The sequence below is a fragment of the Vipera berus genome (assembly GCF_964194415.1).
Source record: "Vipera berus genome assembly, chromosome: Z".
Classification (NCBI taxonomy): domain Eukaryota; kingdom Metazoa; phylum Chordata; class Lepidosauria; order Squamata; family Viperidae; genus Vipera; species Vipera berus.
Window position 1 is genome coordinate 26,768,423 of NC_138205.1, and position 24,363 is coordinate 26,792,785.

General features: G+C 44.3%; 1 protein-coding gene across 1 annotated transcript; it reads right to left on the reverse strand.

The window, feature by feature from the left end:
* Positions 1-1,318: 1,318 nt before the first annotated feature.
* On the reverse strand, positions 1,319-17,509 carry LOC308678872 (olfactory receptor 5J3-like; the record flags this gene model as incomplete). Its single annotated transcript, XM_081346105.1, has 2 exons — positions 1,319-2,211; positions 17,287-17,509. 2 exons carry the CDS (start codon positions 17,507-17,509, stop codon positions 1,319-1,321), a joined length of 1,116 nt encoding a protein of 371 aa, XP_081202231.1.
* Positions 17,510-24,363: the final 6,854 nt, after the last annotated feature.

Genomic DNA, 24,363 nt, shown 5'->3' on the forward strand with positions numbered 1-24,363 from the left:
GGTATCTCTTTACTCTCCTACCATCCAGTAGGAGATATAGGAATATAGCCAGCCGTACCAACAGGCTGAAAAATAGCTTTTATCCGTGGGCTGTTAGGCTTTTAAATGGGACATAATCTCTGTGAATTTATGCAGAATTGACTTGGGAGGCCGGTGTATGGTGTAGTTGGTTCACATGGTGTGGTAGGATGGAGGGTTTGTTTTCACTGTGTGTTGAGGGGAGAGAGCACGGGGGGGGGGGAGGCTCAGCTAATCTCAATGTACACATGTTGTACTTTGACAATAAAGGTTTATTATTTATTATTTATTATACAGACTACCGATAGGCAGCGGCCAATGGAGTTAAAGCAGTATTTCCCACCCAAAACACAAGCTAACAATTCTGCAGACAAACAGTCTGGAGTTTAAACAGACACAGCAGTTAACTATTAATAATGGTTCCCATGTAATTTACATCAATACATAACAAGAGGTATCATCACAGGATGTAAACTGTTCCAAGTAAAGCTGCCTTTTATAATTGACTGATGGGGATTTTGTCACAAATGCTTTAATGAGTCTGGCCCTGAATAGGATTTCTATCCTTCTACAATACAATTCTATTATTTATCACTAATATTTGACTTGATAATGTATTTAAGGTGAAATTATACAGATGGGAATGTGGGAAAAAGCTTCAAGATATGAACCAGTGTAAATGAAATAAACAACAGTTCTGTAATATATTGTTTGGAATTCTAAATACATCCTAAAAATTACAATGAATCATTTGTAAATTTAAAAAAATAGTATCAACTATTTATCTTTCACCATTTTCTTCACTCATCTGTCACTTTGGCCATTTACATTGTTTGTTTGTTTAGTTTAGTTCTAATTGCATTTTATTTCATCATTAACTCATGAATATGGACAGAAAAGAAAATTTTCTGGCAAAAATGGGAATGCCATTGCTCTCCAATGTTATGTTGACCAGCTTTACTGCTAATGATCTTCCATTCATGAAACACAGAACACATCACTTGGAGGACCTTTTCATTCGCAGCAGAAGTCCTCAGAATGAGTATCTCTGTTGCCAATGGGCCACATGAATATCCAATCAATTTCTCAGTCTAAGGAACTTTTAGAAAAAAAAGTACTGAGGCAAGTGGTCTTTCCAGATGATAAATGAGGGAATGGGGGCCCTGTCATTATTCTGCCATCTTGTCTGCTAGAACATCTAGGGTATAGCATTCTTAAATGTAGATTTTACTTATTTATAAGGATGTACTTTAGAACTGCCCTAGAGAAAGCTTATTAATATTGAAAATATCTTATACCTTCACTTTTCATTGCTGTTACTCTGTACTATTTTAACAAATGCCCTTTTCACTTCTTGATTATGGAGACTATAGATTATGGGATTTAGCATTGGTGTTGCAATGAAGTAAACAATAGATGGAACAATTTCTTGATTACTAGCATCTTTGGAGATTGGCTTCAGGTATCTAAAAAAAATTGTTCCATAATACAGCAAAACAACAATCATGTGAGATGTGCAAGTGGAGAAAGCTTTGCTTTTCCCTTCCATGGACCGGATTCTTAAAACAGAAGAGATGATAAGAATATAAGAGGCCAGTATAATGAGTAGAGCCCCCATCCCTAACAATGAGCCAAGAGTAAAAATCACCATTTGGTTTGCAAAGGTGTTGCTACAGGAAAGTTTGAATAGTTGTGGAGCCTCACAGCTGAAGTGATGAATGACATTGGGTCCACAGAATTGTAAAGTAGTCAGTAGAAGAGTGTTCAATAGAGCATAGGCAAAGCCAGTGAACAATGCACTACATATCAGGAAAGCACACACCTGTTTCCTCATCATCACTGTATAATGCAAAGGGTGGCACACAGCTATAAACCGATCATAGGCCATCACAGAAAGGAGAAGACCCTCTCCCACTGAAAGGCACATAATAAAGAAGACTTGGGTAAAGCAATGCTGAACTGAGATAGCCTTTGTCTCAGAAAGGAAGTCTTGTAGCATTTTAGGAACTGTGACTGAGGAAAAAGCAATATCAAGAAGTGCTAAATATGAAAGGAAGACATACATGGGACTGTGAAGGTGTGGATCAATTCTTATAGCCAAAATAATCATTACATTGCCAATAAGGGTGGTCAAATAAATGAAAAAAAAAATAACAAAGAGTAATTTCTGAAGCCAGGGATTGTCAATGAATCCTAAAAGGATGAATTCAGTAACTTATTATTATTATTATTTATTTATTGCATTTATATACCGCCCTTTCCCTGAGGACTCAGGGCGGTTTACAGGGAGTTAAAAATCAACCATACAAAAGTTAAAAAACCAATTTAAAAAAGATTAAACCAACCCTGTACAATTAAAAAACCCAATTAAAATAAATTTCTCCTCAGCCTGGGCCCGAGAGCTCAAAGAGCCAGGTCTTCAGGCCCCGGCGGAATGATCGGAGGTCGGGGGCAGTCCTCAGCTCCACTGGCAGCTGGTTCCAGAGGGCAGGCGCCCCCACTGAGAAGGCCCTATCCCTGGGTGTCACCCGCCGGCAATCTCTTACCGGTGGGACCCTGAGCAGACCCTCCCTGTGGGAGCGCACTGGGCGAAGGGCACTTGATGCCGGCAGCAGGTGTTCCCTCAAATACCCCGGACCCAGGCCATGTAGGGATTTATAGGTGATAACCAGCACCTTGAATTTCACCCGGAGGGCAACCGGAAGCCAATGCAGCTCGCAGAGTAGAGGTGTTACATGGGAGTATCGGGAGACCCCCATTACAACTCGTGCGGCCGCATTCTGCACCAGTTGAAGCCTCCGAGTGGTCTTCAAGGGCAGCCCCATGTAGAGAGCGTTACAGTAGTCCAAACGGGAGGTCACAAGCACATGAGTAACTGTGCGTAGGGCGTCTCGGTCCAGATAGGGACGCAACTGGTGCACCAGGCGAACCTGTGCAAAAGCCCCCCTGGTCACGGCTCCTATGTGATCTTCAAAATTGAGTCGTGAATCCAGGAGGACGCCCAAGTTGCGAGCCCTATCAACGGGGGGTAACACCTCACCCCCCATCGTTAGAGGTGGAATAACCTGGTTAGCCCGAGACGCCAATATGCACAGCCACTCAGTCTTGGCGGGATTGAGACGAAGCCTGTTTCTCCCCATCCAGACCTGAACCGCCTCCAGGCACCGGGACATCACGGCGAGGGCATCACTGGGTTGGTTCGGGGTGGAAAGAAAAAGTTGGGTATCATCAGCGTACTGATGATACCCCACCCCGAAGCCACGAATGATCTCGCCCAGCGGCTTCATATAGATGTTGAACAGGAGGGGCGAGAGAACCGACCCCTGAGGGACTCCACAAATGAGAGGCCTCGGGGCGGATCTCTGCCCTCCCGTCAACACTGACTGCGAGCGGCCCTGGAGGTAGGAGGAGAACCACCGTAAAACAGTGCCTCCCACTCCCAACCCCCTGAGACGCCGCAGCAGGATACCATGGTCGATGGTATCGAAAGCCGCTGAGAGATCTAATAGGACCAGGACAGAGGAACAACCCCTGTCCCTTGCCCTCCAGAGATCATTCACCAGTGCAACCAATGCCGTCTCCGTGCTGTGTCCGGGCCTGAAACCCGATTGGTACGGGTCCAGATAATCAGTTTCCTCCAGGAACAGAGGGAGCTGATGCGCCACCACACTCTCAACAACCTTCGCCAAAAAGCGAAGGTTGGAGACTGGACGATAGTTGTTTAAAGCAGCCGGGTCCAAAGCAGGCTTCTTGAGAAGGGGTCTCACCACCGCCTCCTTCAAGGTGGCAGGGAAGACACCCTCCTTCAAAGAAGCAGTTATTACTGCATGGAACCAGCCTCGTGTTCCCTCCCGAGCCGCATAAGCTAGCCAGGAGGGGCACGGATCCAACAAACAGGTGGTGGTGCTCAGTCTCCCCATGATCCTGTCCACATCATCAGGGGAAACAGGGTCGAACTCAGTCCAGATAACATGCTCAAGACCGCCCGATTCCTCCACATCAGACTCTGCCCAGTCAGAGTCCAGGCCGGTCCAGATCTGAGCGATTTTGTCCGCCAGATGATGACTAAACTCCTCGGCTCGTCCCCGCAAGGGATCCTCTCTCACCTCCTGGTTAAGGAGGGAGCGAGTCACCCTAAACAGGGCGGCCGGGCGATTATCTGCGGACGCGATAAGGGTGGCAAAGTAGTTAGACTTCGCCGTCCTTATCGCCGCAAGATAAGACCTTATAAAGGTTCTTAACTGCAATCGGTCGGATTCGGATTGACTGGATCTCCAACCGCTCTCTAGACCTCGTCTCCGACACTTCATCTCCCGGAGCTCCACAGAGAACCATGGGGCCCAACGGGATCTGCGCCGGGTCAGAGGTCGCATGGGTACAACGCAGTCAAGTGCCCTGGCGGCAGCCGTTTCCCAGGCCTCCACCAGAGCATCGACTGGGCTGTGGGTAAGGGTGATAGGTATAGGCCCAAGCACCCTCTGGAACCGATCCGGGTCCATTAGGCGCCTGGGGCAGAACCACCTGGTCGGTTCCGCTGCCCAGCGGCGGGGGGTGGCATAACGGAAGACCAGCCTCAGGAGGTGGTGATCTGACCATGACAGAGGGGTGATGGATGGGGAACCCCCTCCCAGATCATCCAGCCACTGTCCAGATAGGAACACCAGGTCGAGAGTATGATCCCCCACATGAGTCGGGCCCTCAATAACTTGGGTCAGGCCCATGGCCGTCATGGAGGCCATGAACTCCCGAGCTAACTCCAACGACCCTCCCAGTGACGGCAGGTTGAAGTCACCCAGGACTATAAGCCTGGGGAACTCCACCGCCAACCCTGAGAGAGTGTCGAGCAGCTCAGGCAGGGCTGTTGCCACACAGCTGGGCGCCAGGTATGTAAGCAACAAGCCCAACTGAGCCCGAGGACCACATCTCAAGAGGAGGGATTCACTCCCGGCCATCTGGACAATGGTGGCCTCCCGGGGACACAAAGTCTCCCGAATAACCACTGCCACCCCACCACCCCTGCCCTGAGCCCGTGGCTGGTGCAGCACCCGGAAACCTGGCGGGCATAACTCGGCGAGAGGCACCCCTCCCTCCGAACCCAACCAAGTTTCCGTGATGCACGCTAGATCTGCACATTCCTCCTTGATCAGATCATGGATGAGGGGAGCTTTGTTAACTACGGATCTAGCATTAAAATAGACCAACCTGAGCTCAGGGACCTGATCACCCTCATCCCCGGGTAAGAGGGTGCTAACCGGAGGGTCGGAGCGCGCCACCGCTCGGAGATAGCGGGGGGGGGCGATCCCAGGTGTTGATATGGCCCTCTGCGCAAACACCTGCTGCCATTCCCTATCGCCGTGGGGATTTGAAGCCCCACCCCCACATTCCCAGAACCAGCAGCCACCTCCCCCGACCCCATCCCGTCAGGACCTCTAACAGGTCCAGACTGAGTGCTGGTTAAAGATTCCCTCCCTAACCTTTTAAAATAACCGGCTAAAAATTTTATCAGGGGCCTCTTAGCACGTCTCAACTCGAGGCCCCTAGTTAAGCCCAGCCACCTCTCGGAGCCCCAGCAATTGGGTCCGTCATCAAGGGGAATGTTAGAAAAGAAGGCTGGTCACATCCAGGAGGGAGAAACCCCTCTGAGGGCGCACAAGTCCGATCCAGAGTATTGTACTCGAGCCATGTGATGGAACTGTCCATATGAGCCATTGTTCACAAATGGGGTCAGAAGTTATTAAGATGATAAGATGTTAGTTCAGATGTAAAAAACATTAAGTCTGGAACGTGTCTTTATCCAGCAGTCTGCCAGTCCGACTCTGCTCTCACCTGAGCCGGTCCAGACAAGAGCCCATGACTGTCCTCTCACCTAGCCATGAAATCCAGCCTGGGATGGATAAGGGCAGCGTTGCTGGGGAAGCAAAAGTCCCCCTTGCTAGTCTCTCACACCAGCAGGGGATTGATAGCCAGTCCAGAGCCGCCCCCTCACCACGGCCTGTCCTAGACTCCTTCCGGAACATCATAGGGAGGTCATGGGAACAGGAGAAAAAAATGTCCCAAATCCTGTTCCAGCCTCCAGTCCATCTTAAAAAGTAGCAAGCAGAGACCATCCAACACGCTAAATCCATTTCTAGGGCTGCAGGGAGCTCAGTTATAAATGTCAAATGCTCAGATTCAAGCAGCCAAATCTCTATCGTCCTCTGAGAAAAAGGAGACAGAAAAGTCTCCCCCATAGCCTCCACGCCGAGACGGGAATCCGCAGCCATTTTATAAGCGGAAAGGCCAGGAGCAACAGACAGGAACAGAGAGATCCACGCGGCTGCAGACAGCGCCCTCCGACCGAGTTCAGGTGCCTGATGATCCATCCAGGGGTCCGCAGCAGGATCCTAGGCTGCCGAAGTCATCTCAGTCTGAGAAAGCTTCCCCAACGCCCGAGGAAGGGAGAGCGAGCAATCAGTTCTAGCCAGCACAGCACCCGACAGCTGATCCAGAGCACCAGCTGATCGGTGGAAGGCTACAGGCCGCCCGGCCGCTGCCGCTGCCGCTTCTACTTCTCTGGGGGAGGAAAGGCTCCACACCGCAAAACGGTGCTAGCCTGTTGTTCCTACACCCCCCCTCCGAATATGCCCTTCGGCTGGGCTTTCGTGAGCCTCACCAGTCCCCCATTGTGTAGGCTCACCGCAGAGCTCAACGAACGCCGCCCGTGGTCGCCGCCATCTTGGGCAAAAAAACAAACAAAAAAACCTTGAGTTCGATTATCCGTATATGGAAAAGTGTATCTTCCTGTAGAAAATAAAGTACAATGAAAAATAATTTCATTTTATAAAATTTCTTCTAAATCTCTTTCCCATTCCCAAATCAGATGAGAGCTGGAGACCTCATGTATCTACTAAGTTATATGTCAACATCCAAATATTGTTCAACGTAAGAAAAAAATGACACATTGAAGTGTCAATTATAATTCCAATATATAGGAGTTAAAATGAAACTATTGTTTCATTTGGTTGGCAGAAACTATGTTGGATGGATGGAAGGATGGGGTATAAACTGATGGTTCTAAATGAAAAATGATATTTAGGTTCATAGTGAATAGCTTAGTTATAATGAAGATTCTAATTCCATGCTAGTAAATATTAGCAGGCAAATAAAAAATAAAAATGCTAGTTTTGTAATGCTATTGTAATGCCATTCTGCAATATGATAAAACATTCAGTAATATATGATTTATCTGAGGTTATCTATATCTTTTTAAAGTTCAGAAAATTAAAAAATGCATTTTTTACAACATTTATTTGTCTACAATGGTATGGGAAAGCAATTTGGTGTAGTGGTTAAGTCATCAAGCTAGAAACCAGGAGACTGAGAGTTCCAGTTCTACTTTAGGCACAAAGCCAGCTTAATGACCTTGAGCCAGTCATTATCTCTCAATCCTAGGAATCAGACAAGGGCAAACTACTTCTGAAATCTTATCAAGAAAATTGCAGGCACTAGTCAGTCATAGTGTCTGAAATAAAATGCCACACTTCCCATTAATCAATACAAGTAAACAAGCAATCTTGTCATTCATCAAACAATTTTCCCTTGAATAGATATTTACCTTTGGAATATGTTTTATGAAACTTGTTCTTTTGTGGTAGCCTCATGTCCTCATTATGAAAGAGCTCCAACATCACTATATTTTCTTCTAAAACAAATTAGCAATGGCCAATAAAAAGGCCTCTTTTGTTTCCTTCAGATTTAATCAAGTGCAAGCAAAGAAATAATCTTATTGAGTTACCAATCAAGAGAGAAGTTATCCCTTACATCTGTACTACAAAACATATAAGGTTTAGATGCATTTTATCTGTTTTGATAGGTACACTTCACAGATAAGAGTCCCATATTCTTTCTTGAAAAGCATGCATGCCAGAATTCTATGCAACTGCTACCATTTATTATTTTTTGTATAATTGTACCTAATTCACAAGGGAAGACATGGAAAAAAGAAATCAAGTATTCCCAAGACATCATTGTTTAAATATTTATTTCTGATAGAACTAGACGGTGCTTTTTTTCTAAAAAAAAAAAGGTGCCGGAACTCTTATCTTGGCGGGCGCAGGAGGCGGGGTGGGTGGGGTGGGGCGGCACTGCTGCGGTCCCGGGTGTGAGGGGTGTTGGCGGCAGGCTTCCCCCCCAGGGCTGGAGCCAGCACAGCTGGTGCTGTGGGAGCAGCAGGGCCCGCTCTATATGGCGGGGCTTCATGGGGCAGGCAGTGGAGGTGGTGCGGGCCAGGTGATGCAGGGCAGCCACTTATGCACACAGGGAGAGGCAACGGTGGCGCAGATCCAGCACCAGGTAGGCCACCAGCCTGGCTGACATGGGTGAGCACAAGGATGGAGTGCACATGGACTCCGCAGAACCCACCTCCCACTCCTTGTCCTTTCTTAATTACCTAGTTGAGATGGTGTAGTTGGGCAGCAGGGAGGGATGCAAAGTTCCTGCCTACTTGCTTTCACTGCAGACAACTAGCTGGTGCAACGTTTGCTAGCCAGGTCTTTTGGTGTGCTCAGCAGCAATTCCTATTGTATGGAGGGCATATAAATTTTAGAATAAATCAGTAAACAAACTACTATTGGTGGTATGTTTTTGCTTTTATTTGCTTTTATTTGATGTTTTCATACAGCAACACAAAAACAGGGTTTTTTTTGCTACCCACCACTAGAGTATCCACATGTCACCCGAACACTTGAGATTCCGCATTGCAATGATGGGATCTATTTTGTAGCACTAAAATCAAAGTGATTATATAGCCATCAGTGAAACTATTAACTTTAATGAATGCTGGCTAAGCAAGTGGGTGAAACTAGGTAGCTTATGAAGATCAAATGAGATCAAATGATACTTCAGGGTCTAATATCAGCAGTACGATGATGATATCCCAGGAGATGCTATTGACATGTTGGCCCAGAGTTTGGATGGAAGAGAGTAGGCCCAAGACAGTATTGATATCTTGTTAGGGGTCTGGATGGAACAGTGCAGGCTTAAATTGAACCATAATAAGACTAAGCTGCTGTCTATATATCAGGGTTCCTCTGTTGTTCTATATTGTCTTTTTATAGGGTTGAATTACATTGGAAGGCCTGCAAATTGGATGTTCTCCTGAATTCATCACTCGTACTGGATCAGCATGTGGAGCTCATTATCAGGGAAACCAAGGTGCAGCAGTTGATTAAAAATCGTTTCTCTCTCATGCAATGACTGAACACTGAAAGGGTAAAGTCCCTGCAGCATTCCAGGATGATAAAAATAATGATATTTTGCTATGAATATTAAGATGCCAGTCAGAATCAAAATCAAACAAACCTAAGGAGGTCATAGGACAGGAAAGTTGGCTAAGAAGTAGCTAGAAGCTTTGGAAAATTCTCCATAATCCACAGCTAAAGAAGCCACCTCAAATTGACTCCAATACAAGTTTTACAATTTATACAGTTGAAAAATATATTTAAAATATTCCAAAGTTCCTGGAATTTTGGTCAGTTTAGTTTAGTTTAACAGGTGGAACCCTTGAATGAAAACCAGCAGTTAAATTCCATAAGGTGTTGAAATGTGAAATGAAAATCATATTGGTTCTCACAGCTGAACTATGGAAAAAAGAACTGGAAGTTCAAATTATGGAAACTCAATGAGTCCAGGTATTAAAATGTGAAATATATTTCCTGTTATTTAATTTAAAAATAAATTAATATATCAGAAAATATCATTTTATGCCCATGAATTCTTCAGGGAATGTTGAACAAAGGTTGTACATTAGATTTATTTTGTCAGCCAAGTAAGAAATGTTAAGGTTCTTTATTTTTTATGATTTTTGTCCTGTCCTATTATACCTTTGTTTTAGCTTCAAATTATTACATATGCTAATATAATTCTATAAAAAATATTACAGTTGTTTATAGTGTGCTTCTGTATTATATTCCAAAACATGGAATTGTATAGCTCTCAGGAAAAATTCTGAAATTGGGTGTGAATAAAAGAGAACAATTTTATGTAACTGTAAAGAAAGTTATTCTCACAGAACTGCTTTGAATAAAGCCAATTAGGATTACTTTTTTATCTAGGTTTCTAGATTAATCTAGGTTTCATAAAAGTTTACATTTCAGATATACAGTAATTAGGCTTCAGATATAAATATGTTATATATTTGTGCATGAAAAGAATCAGAATATTCCAACAAGTTTAATACAGACATTAGTAATCAGATTTCCCATTTTTATTTTTACTATTAAAGCTCCTCATCAGAAGGAACATTCATGTCCTTTTATTAATGCTATATTAAATATTGCAATTAAAATTACATGTAAAGAATAATAACAATCTGAAAATCTTCCAGTGGCGACGCGATGCTGAAGACAGCCATCTCCGGGCTGTCCGCTCCGCAGCTTTGTTGAATCACCGAAAACAGCGTCAATCAGCTGTTTAGGTGATTCGGAAGCCCCCTCCCCAGGAGAAGAGGAGGGGGTGAGGCCCCAGGTAGGGGTTGAGCTCTCCGGGGCCGCCTGAGCTTTAAGTTTGGGCGGCTGAAGGATCGAGCCCCCCCGAAGCCTGGGTTTGCTCCGGGCTGCGCAGCGTCTCTGCTCCGTGATTTTTGGAGCAGAGCCAAGCATTAGCAACCACTCCTGCCAGAAGGAAGGACTCTTGAGTATTAAGACGCAGGCAGAGCGGTACAGGAGGTCAAGGTGAAGTGGACTTTTATCTTTACTCTCTAGCTCAACGGATTTTATGGCTTTAAAGTGAAAGTGCGCAACAAGTGAAAGTGGGGGAAGATGGCGACGAAAGCCTCTAAAGTTCTTTGGAGTGCGGGGGCTTCCCCGGTGCAACAGACTTCGTTGCAAGCTTTGCTCCCTCCCGCACCTGCTCCGGCACTGACTCTTAAGGATTTACAGGATGCTTTTGAAAAGCAAACACAATTAATGTCAGATATGATGGAAAAGCTGGAGGAGAAACTGGAGGAGAAAATGGAAGAGAAGTTGGAAGAGAAGTTTAGAGCAATGAGGGCAGACATCTTGTCTACAATTGAAAGTGTGGCTGTATGTGTGCAAAGTTTGGATGAAAAAGTGGAGGATCTTAGTCAAAAGAACTCTGTATTAGAAGTAAAAGTATTAGAGAATGAAAATATAAGGGATAAAATGGATGGAGACTTGAGTCTGGTCCAGTACCATCAGATGGAGTTCGCTATCAGAATCAGGGGCTTAAAAGAGAATCCTAAAGAAGATTTAAAGCAGCTGATCTCCGAGGCTTTGGAAGTGGTACTGGGCCAATCAGCAGCTGAAATTGAGGGAAGTATAGATAAAATCTTTCGTGTGAACTCATGGATTGCAAGGCAGAGGAAGTTACCTAGAGATGTGGTGGTTTACTTTACAAAGAGAGCAATTAGGGATGAAGTTATTCAAGTTGCTTATGACACTATGTTTGTGGTTGCTGAGCAAGAAGTTCTGGTTTTAAAAGAGATTCCTCCAAAGATTTTAAGGAGAAGGAAAGATTTTGCCTTCCTAGCACAGGAACTTAAGAAATGTGACATTAGGTTTAGATGGGAGATCCCAGTGGGCATGGTGGTGATGCACGAAGGTAAAAGACACCGTCTGGTTACAGTGACTCAGGCACGTGATTTTTACAGCAAAGTTTTAAAAGCAACCCCTCTATCACTTCTGGAAGCTGTAAAGGGATATGGTGAGGGAAAGCCTCAAGATGCTGATGAAACACAGACAGAGGAGAATGGTGCTGGAGGGGATCAAATTACAGTTTCATCGGCAGCTGCTGGAGAGCAGAGGATGACGCGTGCCGCTTCAAGACGAGTGAGAAGAGCAAGAACAAGATCAGCAGAAAGTTATGGAACCTCCAAAGCGTACTTACAGTGAAGCTGTGGGAGGGGCGCGGCCTAAGGAAGTTAAAGGGGTCCTGGCAGACGTGCTCCAGAAGCTTCAGGACGCCAAGAATGGCGACTAAGTTCTTAACTTGGAATGTTAATGGATTAAATTCACCACAGAAGAGAAATAAAGTTTTTCAATATTTAAAACAATTTAAGACTGATGTTATCTGTTTGCAAGAAACGCATATTAGGGTTATGGACCAAAAGTATTTGTTGAACTCAAGGCTGGGCACGCAATTTATTGCTTCTGCAATTAATAAGAAAAATGGAGTGGTTATCTATGTCAAGAGTACTCTGACAGCGGAACTAATTGAAGTAGATAAACAAGGAAGATATGTTATGATAGATTTGCTGTTAGAAGGCAAAAAAACGCTTTTAGTTGGACTGTATGCTCCTAATCAACAACAAACTGATTTTTTTAGTTTACTACATACAAAGATTACCCAGTTGGATTATAAATCTTTTATTTTTATGGGAGATTGGAATGGTGTCTTTGATGTACAGCTGGATAAATCTGGTTCCTTTAAGCGTGCCCCGAGTCATGCTAAACTGCCTAAATCTTTTTTTTAAAATGAAGAATGACCTGGAATTGCGAGACATTTGGCGAGATACACACCTACATGAAAAGGATTATACTTTTTTTCTGATAGACATCAATCTTTTTCTAGGATTGATTTTATATTACTGACTAATGACTTCTTTTCTAGGACTAAGAAGGTAAAGATTTGTGCAAGAACTATATCTGACCATAGTCCAGTTTGGTTGGAGATCAATAAGGACAATAGAGATAGGCGCTCCTGGCGCGTAAATGAGAATTTGTTTAGAAACCAGAGAAATGTGGAAGAATGTAAAAAGCAGATGAAGGATTTTTTTGAAATTAATATGAACAAGGATACCTCTATGGACATGGTTTGGGATGCTAGCAAAGCTTATATGAGAGGGGTGTTAATATATATGAATAATAAATATAGACGTAGTTTGGAAGTTAGAAGGAAAGAACTGGAGAATGAAATTAGGGAAAAAGAAAAGGCCCTAATTTTGAATCCATCGGATGCGAAGATTAAGGAGGTCATTAAACTGCTAAGAGGACAATTTGATAAGTTGATGGCTGATCAGGTGGCAACCAACTTACGGTTTGCTAGGCATAATACTTTTTGCAATGCCAATAAACCAGGTAGGTGGCTAGCCTACAGGTTAAGGAAAAAACAAAGGGCTTCTAATATAGATAAAATTGAATATAAAGGAAAGGTTGTGTTTCAACAGGATCTTATTAAGGAAGCCTTTGTGGATTTTTATTCTAAACTATATGTTAAGGAGAAGATTAATGAAACAGATATTGATGTATACTTGAAGAATGATAGTATCCTGGTTCTTACACAAGAACAAAAGGAGGAGATTAATCAATTGATAACAGAAGAAGAAATTTTTATAGCAATTAAGGAATTGAAGTTGGATAAAGCGCCAGGTACGGATGGTCTGACTGCGATCTACTACAAACATTTACAATTGGAGCTGATAAAGCCATTAAGGGAATTGTTTCAGACAATTCAGAGGGGGGGAAAGGTGCCTCCGTCTTGGAGAACTGCTTTTATTTCTTTGATTCCGAAGGAAGATCAAGATGCTACTCAAGTTAAAAACTACACACCAATATCACTTTTAAATACAGACTACAAGATATTTGCTAAGGTGTTAGCTAATAGACTGATGAGGGTTTTGCAACAGATGATTCATGGGGATCAAACCGGGTTTATTAGTGGTAGACAAATGAAAAATAATGTGAGGCATATAGTTGATGTGGTGGAGTTTTTGGAAAGGAACAACCAGATTCCTGCGGCACTAATTTTTTTAGATGCTGAAAAAGCTTTTGATCAATTGAATTGGCAATTTTTGATGAAAGTTTTAGATAAAATGAATTTTGGGGATAAATTTTTACAACCAATTAGGGCATTATATCAAAGACAAACTGCCTGAATAATAGTTAACAATAGTTTGACTGAAGTATGCAATATTGAGAAGGGCACAAGACAAGGGTGTCCGTTATCACCTTTATTATTTGTTTTAACATTGGAGATATTATTGATAAAAATACGGAACTCGGAAAAAATTAAGGGTATTCAAATTAGAGATCAGGATTATAGACTGAGGGCGTTTGCAGATGATCTGGTTGTTACGGTGACTCAGCCAGAAAACTCTGTTGTGGACCTGATGGAGATAATAATGCAATATGGGAAGGTTTCTGGATTTAAGGTTAATGTACAAAAAACAAAAATTTTGGCCAAAAACATGACAATACCGCAAAAGGCCCTTTTAGAAGGATTAACTGGATTTGAGATTGTTAAAAGGGTCAAATATTTGGGGGTGTATTTGTCACCATCAAATGCAAAGTTATATAAAAATAATTATGAAAAGTTATGGGGAAAAATTCAAAAAGAATTGGAGAGTTGGGAAAAATTGCAATTGTCTTTACTGGGAAGAATTGCAGCAGTGAAAATGAATGTCCTGCCTAATTTTTTATTTTTATTCCAAATGATACCGATTCTTAAAAAAGACTCTAATTTGGAAGAATGGCAACGGGGTATCAATAAATTTGTGTGGGCAGGGAAAAGGCCACGAGTTAAACTTAAGATTATGCAGGACACTCGTGAAAGAGGTGGTCTTAAAATGCCTAATCTTAAATTATATTATGAAGCTTCTGTGTTGTCAGGAATAAGTGTTTGGATTAATTTGACACAAGGGAGATTATTAAATCTTGAGGGCCATGACTTGTTATTTGGCTGGCATGCATATTTGTTGTATGATAAGAAGGTAGATAATGTGTTTAAAGTGCATATTTTAAGACAGGCATTGTTGAGAGTTTGGAAGAAGTATAGACATAAGTTAGACTACAAGATGCCGTTGTGGGCAATCCCGAAACATGCAATAGAAAACATAAATGTTGGCTTCAAACATGATGTGACTACGTATAAGGAGATCTTAAGCTTGGAAAGGAACGTCTGGTGTTTGAAGCCGTACAATCTCTTGCGAGATGAGAAGATCGTTCAAACTTGGTTTCAATATACTCAATTACGTGCCAGGTGGAAAGAAGATCAGAAAATTGGTTTCTCAATGACTGATGAAAATTTGATAAAGCAAATTAGAAACCAGGGTCCAGCACATATCAAACGGATTTATCTTGCATTGATAGATATTGACTCAGAAACAGAACTTGTTAAAGATTGTATGATAAAATGGGCCCAGAATATTCAAGAAGTTATTACAATGGACACGTGGGAAAAGATCTGGGTGAGGAACGTAAAATTTGCGGAAGCCCAAAACCTAAGAGAGAACTTTTATAAAATGTTTTATAGATGGCATTTAGATCCTAAAAAGCTTGCAAGTATGTATTCGAATTATCAACCTAAATGCTGGAGGTGTGGTGGCGAAGATGCAACGTATTTTCATATATGGTGGACCTGCAAAAATGTTAAGGCTTTTTGGATAAAAAATTGGTGGAATATGCAGAAGATCTTCAAGCAAAGGATAAAGTTTTGTCTGCAATTGTTTTTATTGGGCATAATTACAGATGCTACTGTTGTGGACATTAAGTTGATGTTGAACTTAATCACAGCAGCAAGACTCTTAATAGGTCAATATTGGAAAAAGGAGGAACTGCCGACTATAGAAGAATGGACTCTAAAAGTTTCTGACCTGGCGGAAATGGCAAAGATTTCGGCTTACTTGAAAGATCATTCGCAAGAACGTTATATTATGGAGTGGAAAAAGTGGATTGATTATATCCAGAACAAATATGGGACTAAAAAGTTTCATTTAGCATTTGAATAAGTTTTCTTTTCTTTTTATATGTAATATTAGTATTGCTTGTAGTCATTTCATATGAGCTAGAGTGCGATAGAATTAGCAGTTTATTGTTGTTAGCATATGGATGTTTATGATTGTTCTTCGTTTTTATACCTTGTATTTAGCTCTGGGAAGTCGGGGGGGAGGGGGGAATGGGAGGGAGGGATAGGGAGGGTTAGGTAGGGGTGGGTGGAGGGAGGGGGTATTGTTAAAGATAAAATGTACTGTAAAACTTTTCAATTAAAAAAAAGAATTATAACAATCTGAATTATCAGCATCACAATTGAATCTTTCTACCAAAATCCAAAAAGTTAGGATATTATTTTATGGTTAGTATGAACATCAGTTTCACTACACTAATTAATTAATCTGACAACATATTTATGTATACCCACTAGATGGCAGCAAATTATACAAAATGCCAGTAGGAGAATTGTACAGTCAAATGCTACAGGCTAGAGATAACTAGAACAGTGTTTTTCAACCTTTTTTGGGCAAAGGCACACTTGTTTCATGAAAAAAATCACGAGGCACTCCACCATTAGAAAATGTTAAAAAAATTAACCGTTAATGGTTCCTGAAAATTTTACCGTTAATGGTCCCTGAAACCATAAAAGAAAATAATTCTTCTCACCAGTAATTTTCGAGCACTTCTGGGAGTTGAAGTCCATGAGTCATAAAAGAGCCAAGGTTGCCTACCCCTGCTTTAAGGCCAAGCAGAGGGAAGTTAAGAGAGGTTCCTTTTCGTTATAAACAGAAATACTGTATCTTCCCAAACAGCCCTGAGAACAAGGAAGCCCTAGTTTGCTAGCTAATCATTTTTTTAAAAAAAAAATCTAATGTAATTATTTATCATTATTATGGCGGCCTAAAGCTTTATTAGCGCTTGCAGGCGCTAATGTCATCCCGAAGTCCATCCGCCTTTCTCGGCCAGAAAAAAGTCGGCCTGGGGAAACGGAGACCATCTCCCCCTTTCCCCCCCACCACTTTCTCCCACCCTTTTCTTCAGCGCTGAATGGGAAAGGAGGTCGATGACGTCTTCCGCCACCAGGGAAGGATTCGAGCGGAGTTCGGAGAAGCCTCAAACGATCCCACCGCCTCACCCAATCCGTCGTGGCCATCCTCCAGGGGGCGTTGTGGTAGTGAGCAACGGCACCCCCGCCCCCCCTTTTCTCCCCGGGAGCTCGAGAGAGAGTTGGGCAGAGAGGAAGGTGGCTGCAAGGCGAGAGACGCAAACAACTTTTTTTTTTTTGCTTCCAGCGAGTTGTGGGCATCCGGCCCCGCCGTCCGCCGGACTTGTAACTTGAGCCTGCAAAACTGACTGGAGCGTGGCGCTGCGAGGCGAGAGGGAGCTGAAAGCCGCCTGGGCGGCGGACAGACCGAACTGAAAAGCCCGCTCGGGGAGGCAACGGCGGTGGCGGGGAGTGGGGTGCTTCCTTTCCCCAGGTCCTAGGCTCGCCCCGACGCTGGGCAAGCCGGCAATGGGTAGGAGAGAAGGCTCGTGAACCTCCGGTGAACTTTTCCCCTCCAACGTGCAGGGCAGGAGGAGCGGGGCAGGCAGATGGAGGATGCGCTCTGCCCGGCGAGCTGTCTAAGAAGAAGGAGGCGGCAGCGAAGGCGGCAAAGGTGGCGAGGGAAGCGCTGGGGAGGACGACGATGAAGCAACAGCAGCAGCAGCAGCTGCTGCAACTGCAACTGCCGGCCTCGCTGCCTCCGAAGCACTACGGTGCGGGCTGTCCGGAGCCCCGGCCTCATGTGGCCCCAGCTTCTTCGGGCGGACATTTTTTTAAAAAAAATCTTTTGAATTTTTCAATTTTTCCCATGGCACACCAGGCAACATCTCGCGGCACACTAGTGTGCCGCGGAACAGTGGTTGAAAAACACTGAACTAGAATATAGAATAATACAGTAGGAAGAGACCTTGGAGGTCTTCTAGTCCAACCCCTGCTCAAGCAGGAGATTATCCTGGATGAAAGGTTGTTCTTAAAAATTTCCACTGATGGCACAACCACAACTTCTGGAGTTGTAAATATTTATAAGTAGCATAAGAGGGCAATATAAAAATTTTGAAAGTTGTATGCTGAATCATCATTCAGATAAAATCATCCTTACCTGATTGCAGTATTATTAATTGTTAGAAGAGAGAACAATTGAAGTTCTCTTGACTTTTCATTGACATATTTAGTTTGCTCTTTAGCAATCAGTTGGGAAAGTTGCATATAATATTGATTATTCTACCAATTGCAATTCATTACAAAAGCTACATAGAACCAGGGTTATTGCTATGCATCGAGTCAGATCATAGATCATTTTGTTTGAATACTTATTCTGACATGCAATAACTCTTCAGATGTTCAGGTAATCATTTGTTGCAGATCTAGTTTAGAATAGAAGACCATTTCAGACAAGTGTCTGTCTAGTCTGTTCTAAAAAATCTCCAATGATGGAGAGCCCATGATTTCTGAAGGCAAGCTGTTGCACTGGTTAATTGTCCTCACTGTCAGGAAGTTTAATTCCAGGTTGCTTCTCTCTTTGATCAGATTCCAACCATTGTTTCTTGTCCTGCCCTCTGAACTTTTGGAGAATAATTTGAACCCTTTTTTGTGGCAGCCCTTCAAAGACTGGAATACTGCTACCATGTCACCCCTATTTCTTCTTTTCTTTTCTTCTTCCTGCATTCATTCTTTAGTCTCCAGGCCTTTGATCAGGGCTTTGATATATAGAGAATTAAAGACTTTTTTTCTGTAAAACTTGCATTTTACCATTGAAAATATACTTTCATCCATTTCAGAGCCAAAATACCAAAACTTAAGAATAAACTATAGAATCAGGTTGTTATTGCCAAGGTAGTTATAATTTAGTAGCTGACTGGCAGAAGTGATATATAGAGAATGAGTCAGCAGAGTATTTTGGGAGTAGTATCCCTTTAAGAGACTGTGTCTGGGAGGGAATGGCAGTTGGAATCTTTAGCTCACTTGAATTGTTTGGATATAACTGACTATACTGCATTCTGTATGCTCCCTGAATGTTATTGTTTCATGTTGTATATTAAACCACAGTTCTTTTAACAAACTACTGTCAGATGTTTATGCTACTGTGTTATCACAATAAGAAAATAAGAAAAAGCCTGCAATAATTTATATTTTTAAACAAGTTACTTCCCACACACCCCCTTTTTTAACTTCCAAAGGTTTTCTTCTTCCTTCCGCCAAGTCCTTAATTTGACAGACTTCAGTTTCAGAAAAATGACTTTTACATGAAGACATCTTTTGAATCTTTAAAGTAATCTACAGGTATAAGTCCTCCAAATGGCATCTTCTCAAATTCTCCAGTCACTAGAACCATTCCTGAGAGTTTGTGAATTCATCATCTAGAACAGGGATGTCCAGCCTGGGTAAGTTTATGACTTGTGGATTTCAACTCCCAGAATTCCCCAGCCAACATGGGGAATGACTGGCTGGAGATTTCTGGTAATTGAAGTCTACAAGTCTTAAAGTTGGACATCTCTGATCTACACTAATTAATCTGACAACATATTTATGTATACCCACTAGATGGCAGCAAATTATACAAAATGCCAGTAGGAGAATTGTACGGTCAAATGCTACAGGCTAGAGATAACTAGAATATAGAATAATACAGTAGGCCCTGGGGCTCAGTTGGGCTTGTTGCTAACATACCTGGCGCCCAGCTGTGTAGCAACGGCCCTGCCCGAGCTTCTCGACGTCCTTTCAGGGTTGACGGTTGAGTTTCCCAGATTTATAGTTCTGGGCGACTTTAACCTGCCTTCTCTGGGAGGGTCGTCTGAGTTGGCCCGGGAGTTCATGGCCTCCATGACAGCCATGCACCTGACCCAAGTAATTCAGGGTCCGACTCATGGGGGAGGACACACTCTCGACCTAGTTTTCTTATCTGGGCAGTGGTTTGATGATCTGGGAGGGGGCTTGCCAACTATTGTCCCCCTGTCATGGTCCGATCATCACCTCCTGCGGTTGGTCTTCCACTATGCCACCCCCAGCTGCTGGGCTGCGGAACCGACCAGGTGGTTCTGCCCCAGGCGCCTAATGGATCCGGAACGGTTCCAGACGGTGCTTGGGTCTATACCTATCCCCCTCGCTCACAGCCCGGCCGACGCCTTGGTGGATGCCTGGAAAAGGGCTGCCACTGAGGTGCTCGACCGTGTTGTACCCTTGCGACCCCTGACCCGGCACAGATCCCGGTGGGCTCCATGGTTTTCTTTGGAGCTCCGGGAGATGAAGCGTCAGAGACGAGGTCTAGAGAGCTGTTGGAGATCCAGCCAGTCTGAGTCTGACCGGTTGTGGTTAAGATCCTTTACAAGGTCTTATCTCACGGCAATGAGGACAGCGAAGTGTAATTACTTCGCTGCCATCATCGCATCCGCAGATAATCGCCCAGCCATACTGTTTAGGGTGACTCGCTCCCTCCTTAATCAGGAGGTGAAGGAGGAGCCCTTGCAGGGGCGAGCCGAGGAGTTTAGCTATCATCTGACAGACAAAATCGCTCAGATTCGAGCCAGTTTGGATTCTGACTGGGCAGAGACTGGCGGGGAGGAATCGAGCGGTCTAGAGAATGTTACCTGGGGTGAATTCGATCCTGTGACCCCAGATGAGGTGGACAGGATCATGAGGAGACTGAGTTCCGCCACATGTTTATTGGACCCGTGCCCCTCCTGGCTGGTATATGCAACCTGGGAGGAGACACGAGGCTGGTTCCAGGCAGTAATAACTGCTTCCTTGAGGGAGGGTACCTTCCCTGCCACCTTGAAGGAGGCGATGGTGAGGCCCCTCCTCAAGAAGCCTGCCCTAGACCCAGCTATTTTGAACAACTATCATCCAGTCTCCAACCTTCGCTTTCTTGCGAAGGTGGTTGAGAGCGTGGTGGCACTTCAGCTCCCTCTGTTCCTGGAGGAAACTGATTGTCTGGACCCATACCAATCGGGCTTCAGGACTGGGTACAGCATGGAGACGGCATTGGTTGCGCTGGTGAATGATCTCTGCTGGGCTCGGGACAGGGGTTGTTCCTCTGTCCTAGTCCTATTAGACCTCTCAGCGGCTTTTGATACCACCCCGTCGCAAAATGGTGTAGCTGAGAAAAGGAATGGAATCCTGCAAACCATGATGCGTAGTCTGATTGCAGACGCTAATGTCGCAGAATCATACTGGGGGGAGGCAATTCATTATGCCAATTACACTTTAAACCGCACCTGGAGCAGTGTCGTGAACCAGACCCCATATTTCCTGGTTCACGGTAGGAAACCAAATCTGGCACATTTGCGTGTGTTTGGCTCCTATGCATGGGTACACATCCCCAAGCAGCTGCGGAAGAAGGGGAGATCTGTTTCCCAGAGACTAAGGTTCTTGGGCTATGCTCCTGGCTCCAAGGCCTATCGTTTCCTGGGAGAAGGGGGCAGGCCTGTGACTTCCCAATCTGCCTCTTTCGAAGAGGACTCCAATTGGACTCAGATCCACTCAAATGATCTGAGCCCATATGCCAACCGACCCAGCAAGGACACCCCGACCGCGACATCACCAGAGGCGACCTCGTACCCTGCCACCGACGAAAGTGAGGAACAAGACGAAGATGCGTCCAGTCCCATGGAGGAAGACACACCGTCTTCACCCCCAGCGACACCTCAGAGACCCGCGGAAGAAAAGAGCGGTGAGTGGCAGAAGGTAAGGAGGTCAAAGCGGTCCAACAAGGGGGTCCCGCCAAAGAGAATTGACATTGGCCACATCGCGTCTGTCAACAGCGTTGTGGTCACCCCAAAATCCTTCTCTGACATCCAGGAGCTGCCCATCGAGGAGCAGGAGAGATGGCAGCTCGCGATGGAGAAGGAAATGCAGAGCTTAAAACAACTCAAGGTCTTCACCCCCCAGCAACCTCCAAAGGAGAGGAAAGTCATTGGCACAAGGTGGGTTTACAAGGCCAAACCACTTGCCAATGGCCTCTACCTATACAAGGCCCGTTTGGTAGCCCAGGGCTTCGCTCAACGTTATATGGAGGACTACTCGGAGACTTACTCTCCAACCGTCCGGGCAGAGAGCGTCAAGGCCGCCCTCGTGACTGCAGCCGCTCTGGGAGAAGAAGTCTTCCAATTTGACATCCAGACGGCTTACCTCCACGCCAACTTGGACCGGCAGATCTACGTGAAGGCTCCTCCTGGCTACCAGCAAGAAGGGGGAAATACATGGTTGCTTCACAAAGGGTTATATGGTCTTAAGCAGTCAGGGAAATTATGGTATGACTGTCTTAGAAAGAGTTTAGAACGAGTTGGTTTCTCAGAATCTCATGCAGATCAATGTGTTTTCACACGCAATTCCAAGGGAACCACAGAACGGGTGTTAGTTTATGTGGACGACCTATTATATGTAGGGCCTAACAAGGAAAGGTGTGATGAATTTGCCAAGGCCCTGGAAGAAAAGTTTACTCTGAAGTCTTTGGGGCGGGTTGACAAGTACTTGGGTGTGCATATTTTGGCCACTAAAGGGGGGTTCGCTCTATCTCAAAAAGAAAAGATAGAGGAATTACTGGCCAAATCCAAAATGACAGAATCCAATCCTACGCATAGCCCAATGCAAAGCGACTTTTACAACCACACCCATAAGGACGGTCCTGAGTTCACAGATAACACGCTCTACAGATCTGTGATTGGCTCCTTGCTATACATCAGCAATTGGAGCAGACCTGACATAGCTTTAGCTGTGAATCTATTGTCCAGGCACGTGGAACACCCAAAGGAATTCCACTGGACTGCTGTCAAAAGGGTGCTCAGATACCTAAAGGGCACAGCTGATGCTCTTCTCATGCTAGAACCAGAGAAGGGGAAGACAGCCCAGCTCTCCGCTTACTCAGACGCAGACTGGGCTGGCGACTCCAAAAGTAGACGGAGCACTTCTGGTTTCCTCATATTGCTAAATGGCTGCCCAATACATTGGCATGTTAGGCAGCAAAAATTTATTTCTTGCTCCACGGCCGAGGCTGAATTTGCTAGTCTGTCAGACACGGCCAATGATTTGACTTGGTTCAATGAGCTGATAACAAACATCTGGACATCGGGGGTTGGGAATGGGGGGCACTGTTTTACAGTGGTTCTCCTACCTCCTGGACCGCTCGCAGTCGGTGTTGACGGGAGGGCAGAGGTCCGCCCCGAGGCCTCTCGTTTGTGGAGTTCCTCAGGGGTCGGTCCTCTCTCCCCTCTTGTTCAACATCTATATGAAGCCGCTGGGTGAGCTCATTCGTGGTTTTGGGGTGGGGTATCATCAGTATACTGATGATACCCAGCTTTTTCTTTCCACCCTGAACCAACCCAGTGATGCCCTCGACGTGATGTCCCGTTGCCTGGAAGCGGTCCAGGTTTGGATGGGGAGAAACAGGCTTCGTCTCAATCCTGCCAAGACTGAGTGGCTCTGTATACCGGCATCTCAGACTAACCAATCTTTTCCATCCTTAACTATGGGGGGTGAGGTGTTACCCCCCGTTGATAGGGCTCGCAACTTGGGTGTCCTCCTGGATTCATGGCTCTGTTTGGAAGATCATATAGGAGCCGTGGCCAGGGGAGCTTTTGCCCAGGTTCGCCTGGTGTGCCAGTTATGGCCCTATCTGGACTGAGATGCCCTACGCACAGTCACCCATGCGCTTGTGACCTCCCGGCTAGACTACTGCAATGCTCTCTACATGGGGCTGCCCCTGAGGACCACTCGGAGGCTTCAACTGGTGCAGAATGCAGCCACGTGAGTTGTAATGGGAGTCTCCCGATACTCCCATGTAACACCACTTCTCCGTGAGCTGCATTGGCTTCCGGTTGCCATCCGGGTGAGATTCAAGGTGCTGGTGATGACCTATAAAGCCCTAAATGGCATGGGCCCGGATTATCTAAGGGAGCATCTGCTGCCAGCATCAATTTCCCATCGTCCTGTGTGCTCCCACAGGGAGGGCCTCCTCAAGGTACCACCAATCAAGGATTGCCGACGGGCGATTCACAGGGGGAGGGCGTTCTCTGTGGGCGCACCTGCCCTATGGAATCAACTGCCAATGGAACTCCAGACTGCCCCCGACCTTCGTTCATATTGCCAGGACCTAAAAACCTGGTTCTTTGAACTATCTGGTCTGGACTGAGGGGTTTAATGTTTTTAAATTGTGATTTAATTTTTGTGGCTAGACTTAATTTAATTTAATTTATTTTAATTGATTTTAATTTTATATTGGATTGTTTTTAAATTTTGCCTTGTAAACTGCCCTGAGTCCTTTGGGAATAGGGTGGTATATAAACCAAATAAATAAATAAATAAATAAATAAATAAATAAATAAATAAATAAATAAATAAATAAATAAATAAATAAATAAATAAATAAATAAATAAATAAATAAATAAATAAATAAATAAATAAATAAATAAATAATAAAAGAAACACAAAAAAACCCTTGAATGCCCCCAAAGGTCCAAACCTTTGTGATTTTTCCTATCTTTTCCAAAAACAAAAATAAAACCCTTTTTCCATGCTAGTTGTTTTCATTAATGTCTTTGTGGCCACAGCCATATAAGATTGCTATAGACCAAAGAAATTTCCTTGTTTTCTTCAGATAGGAT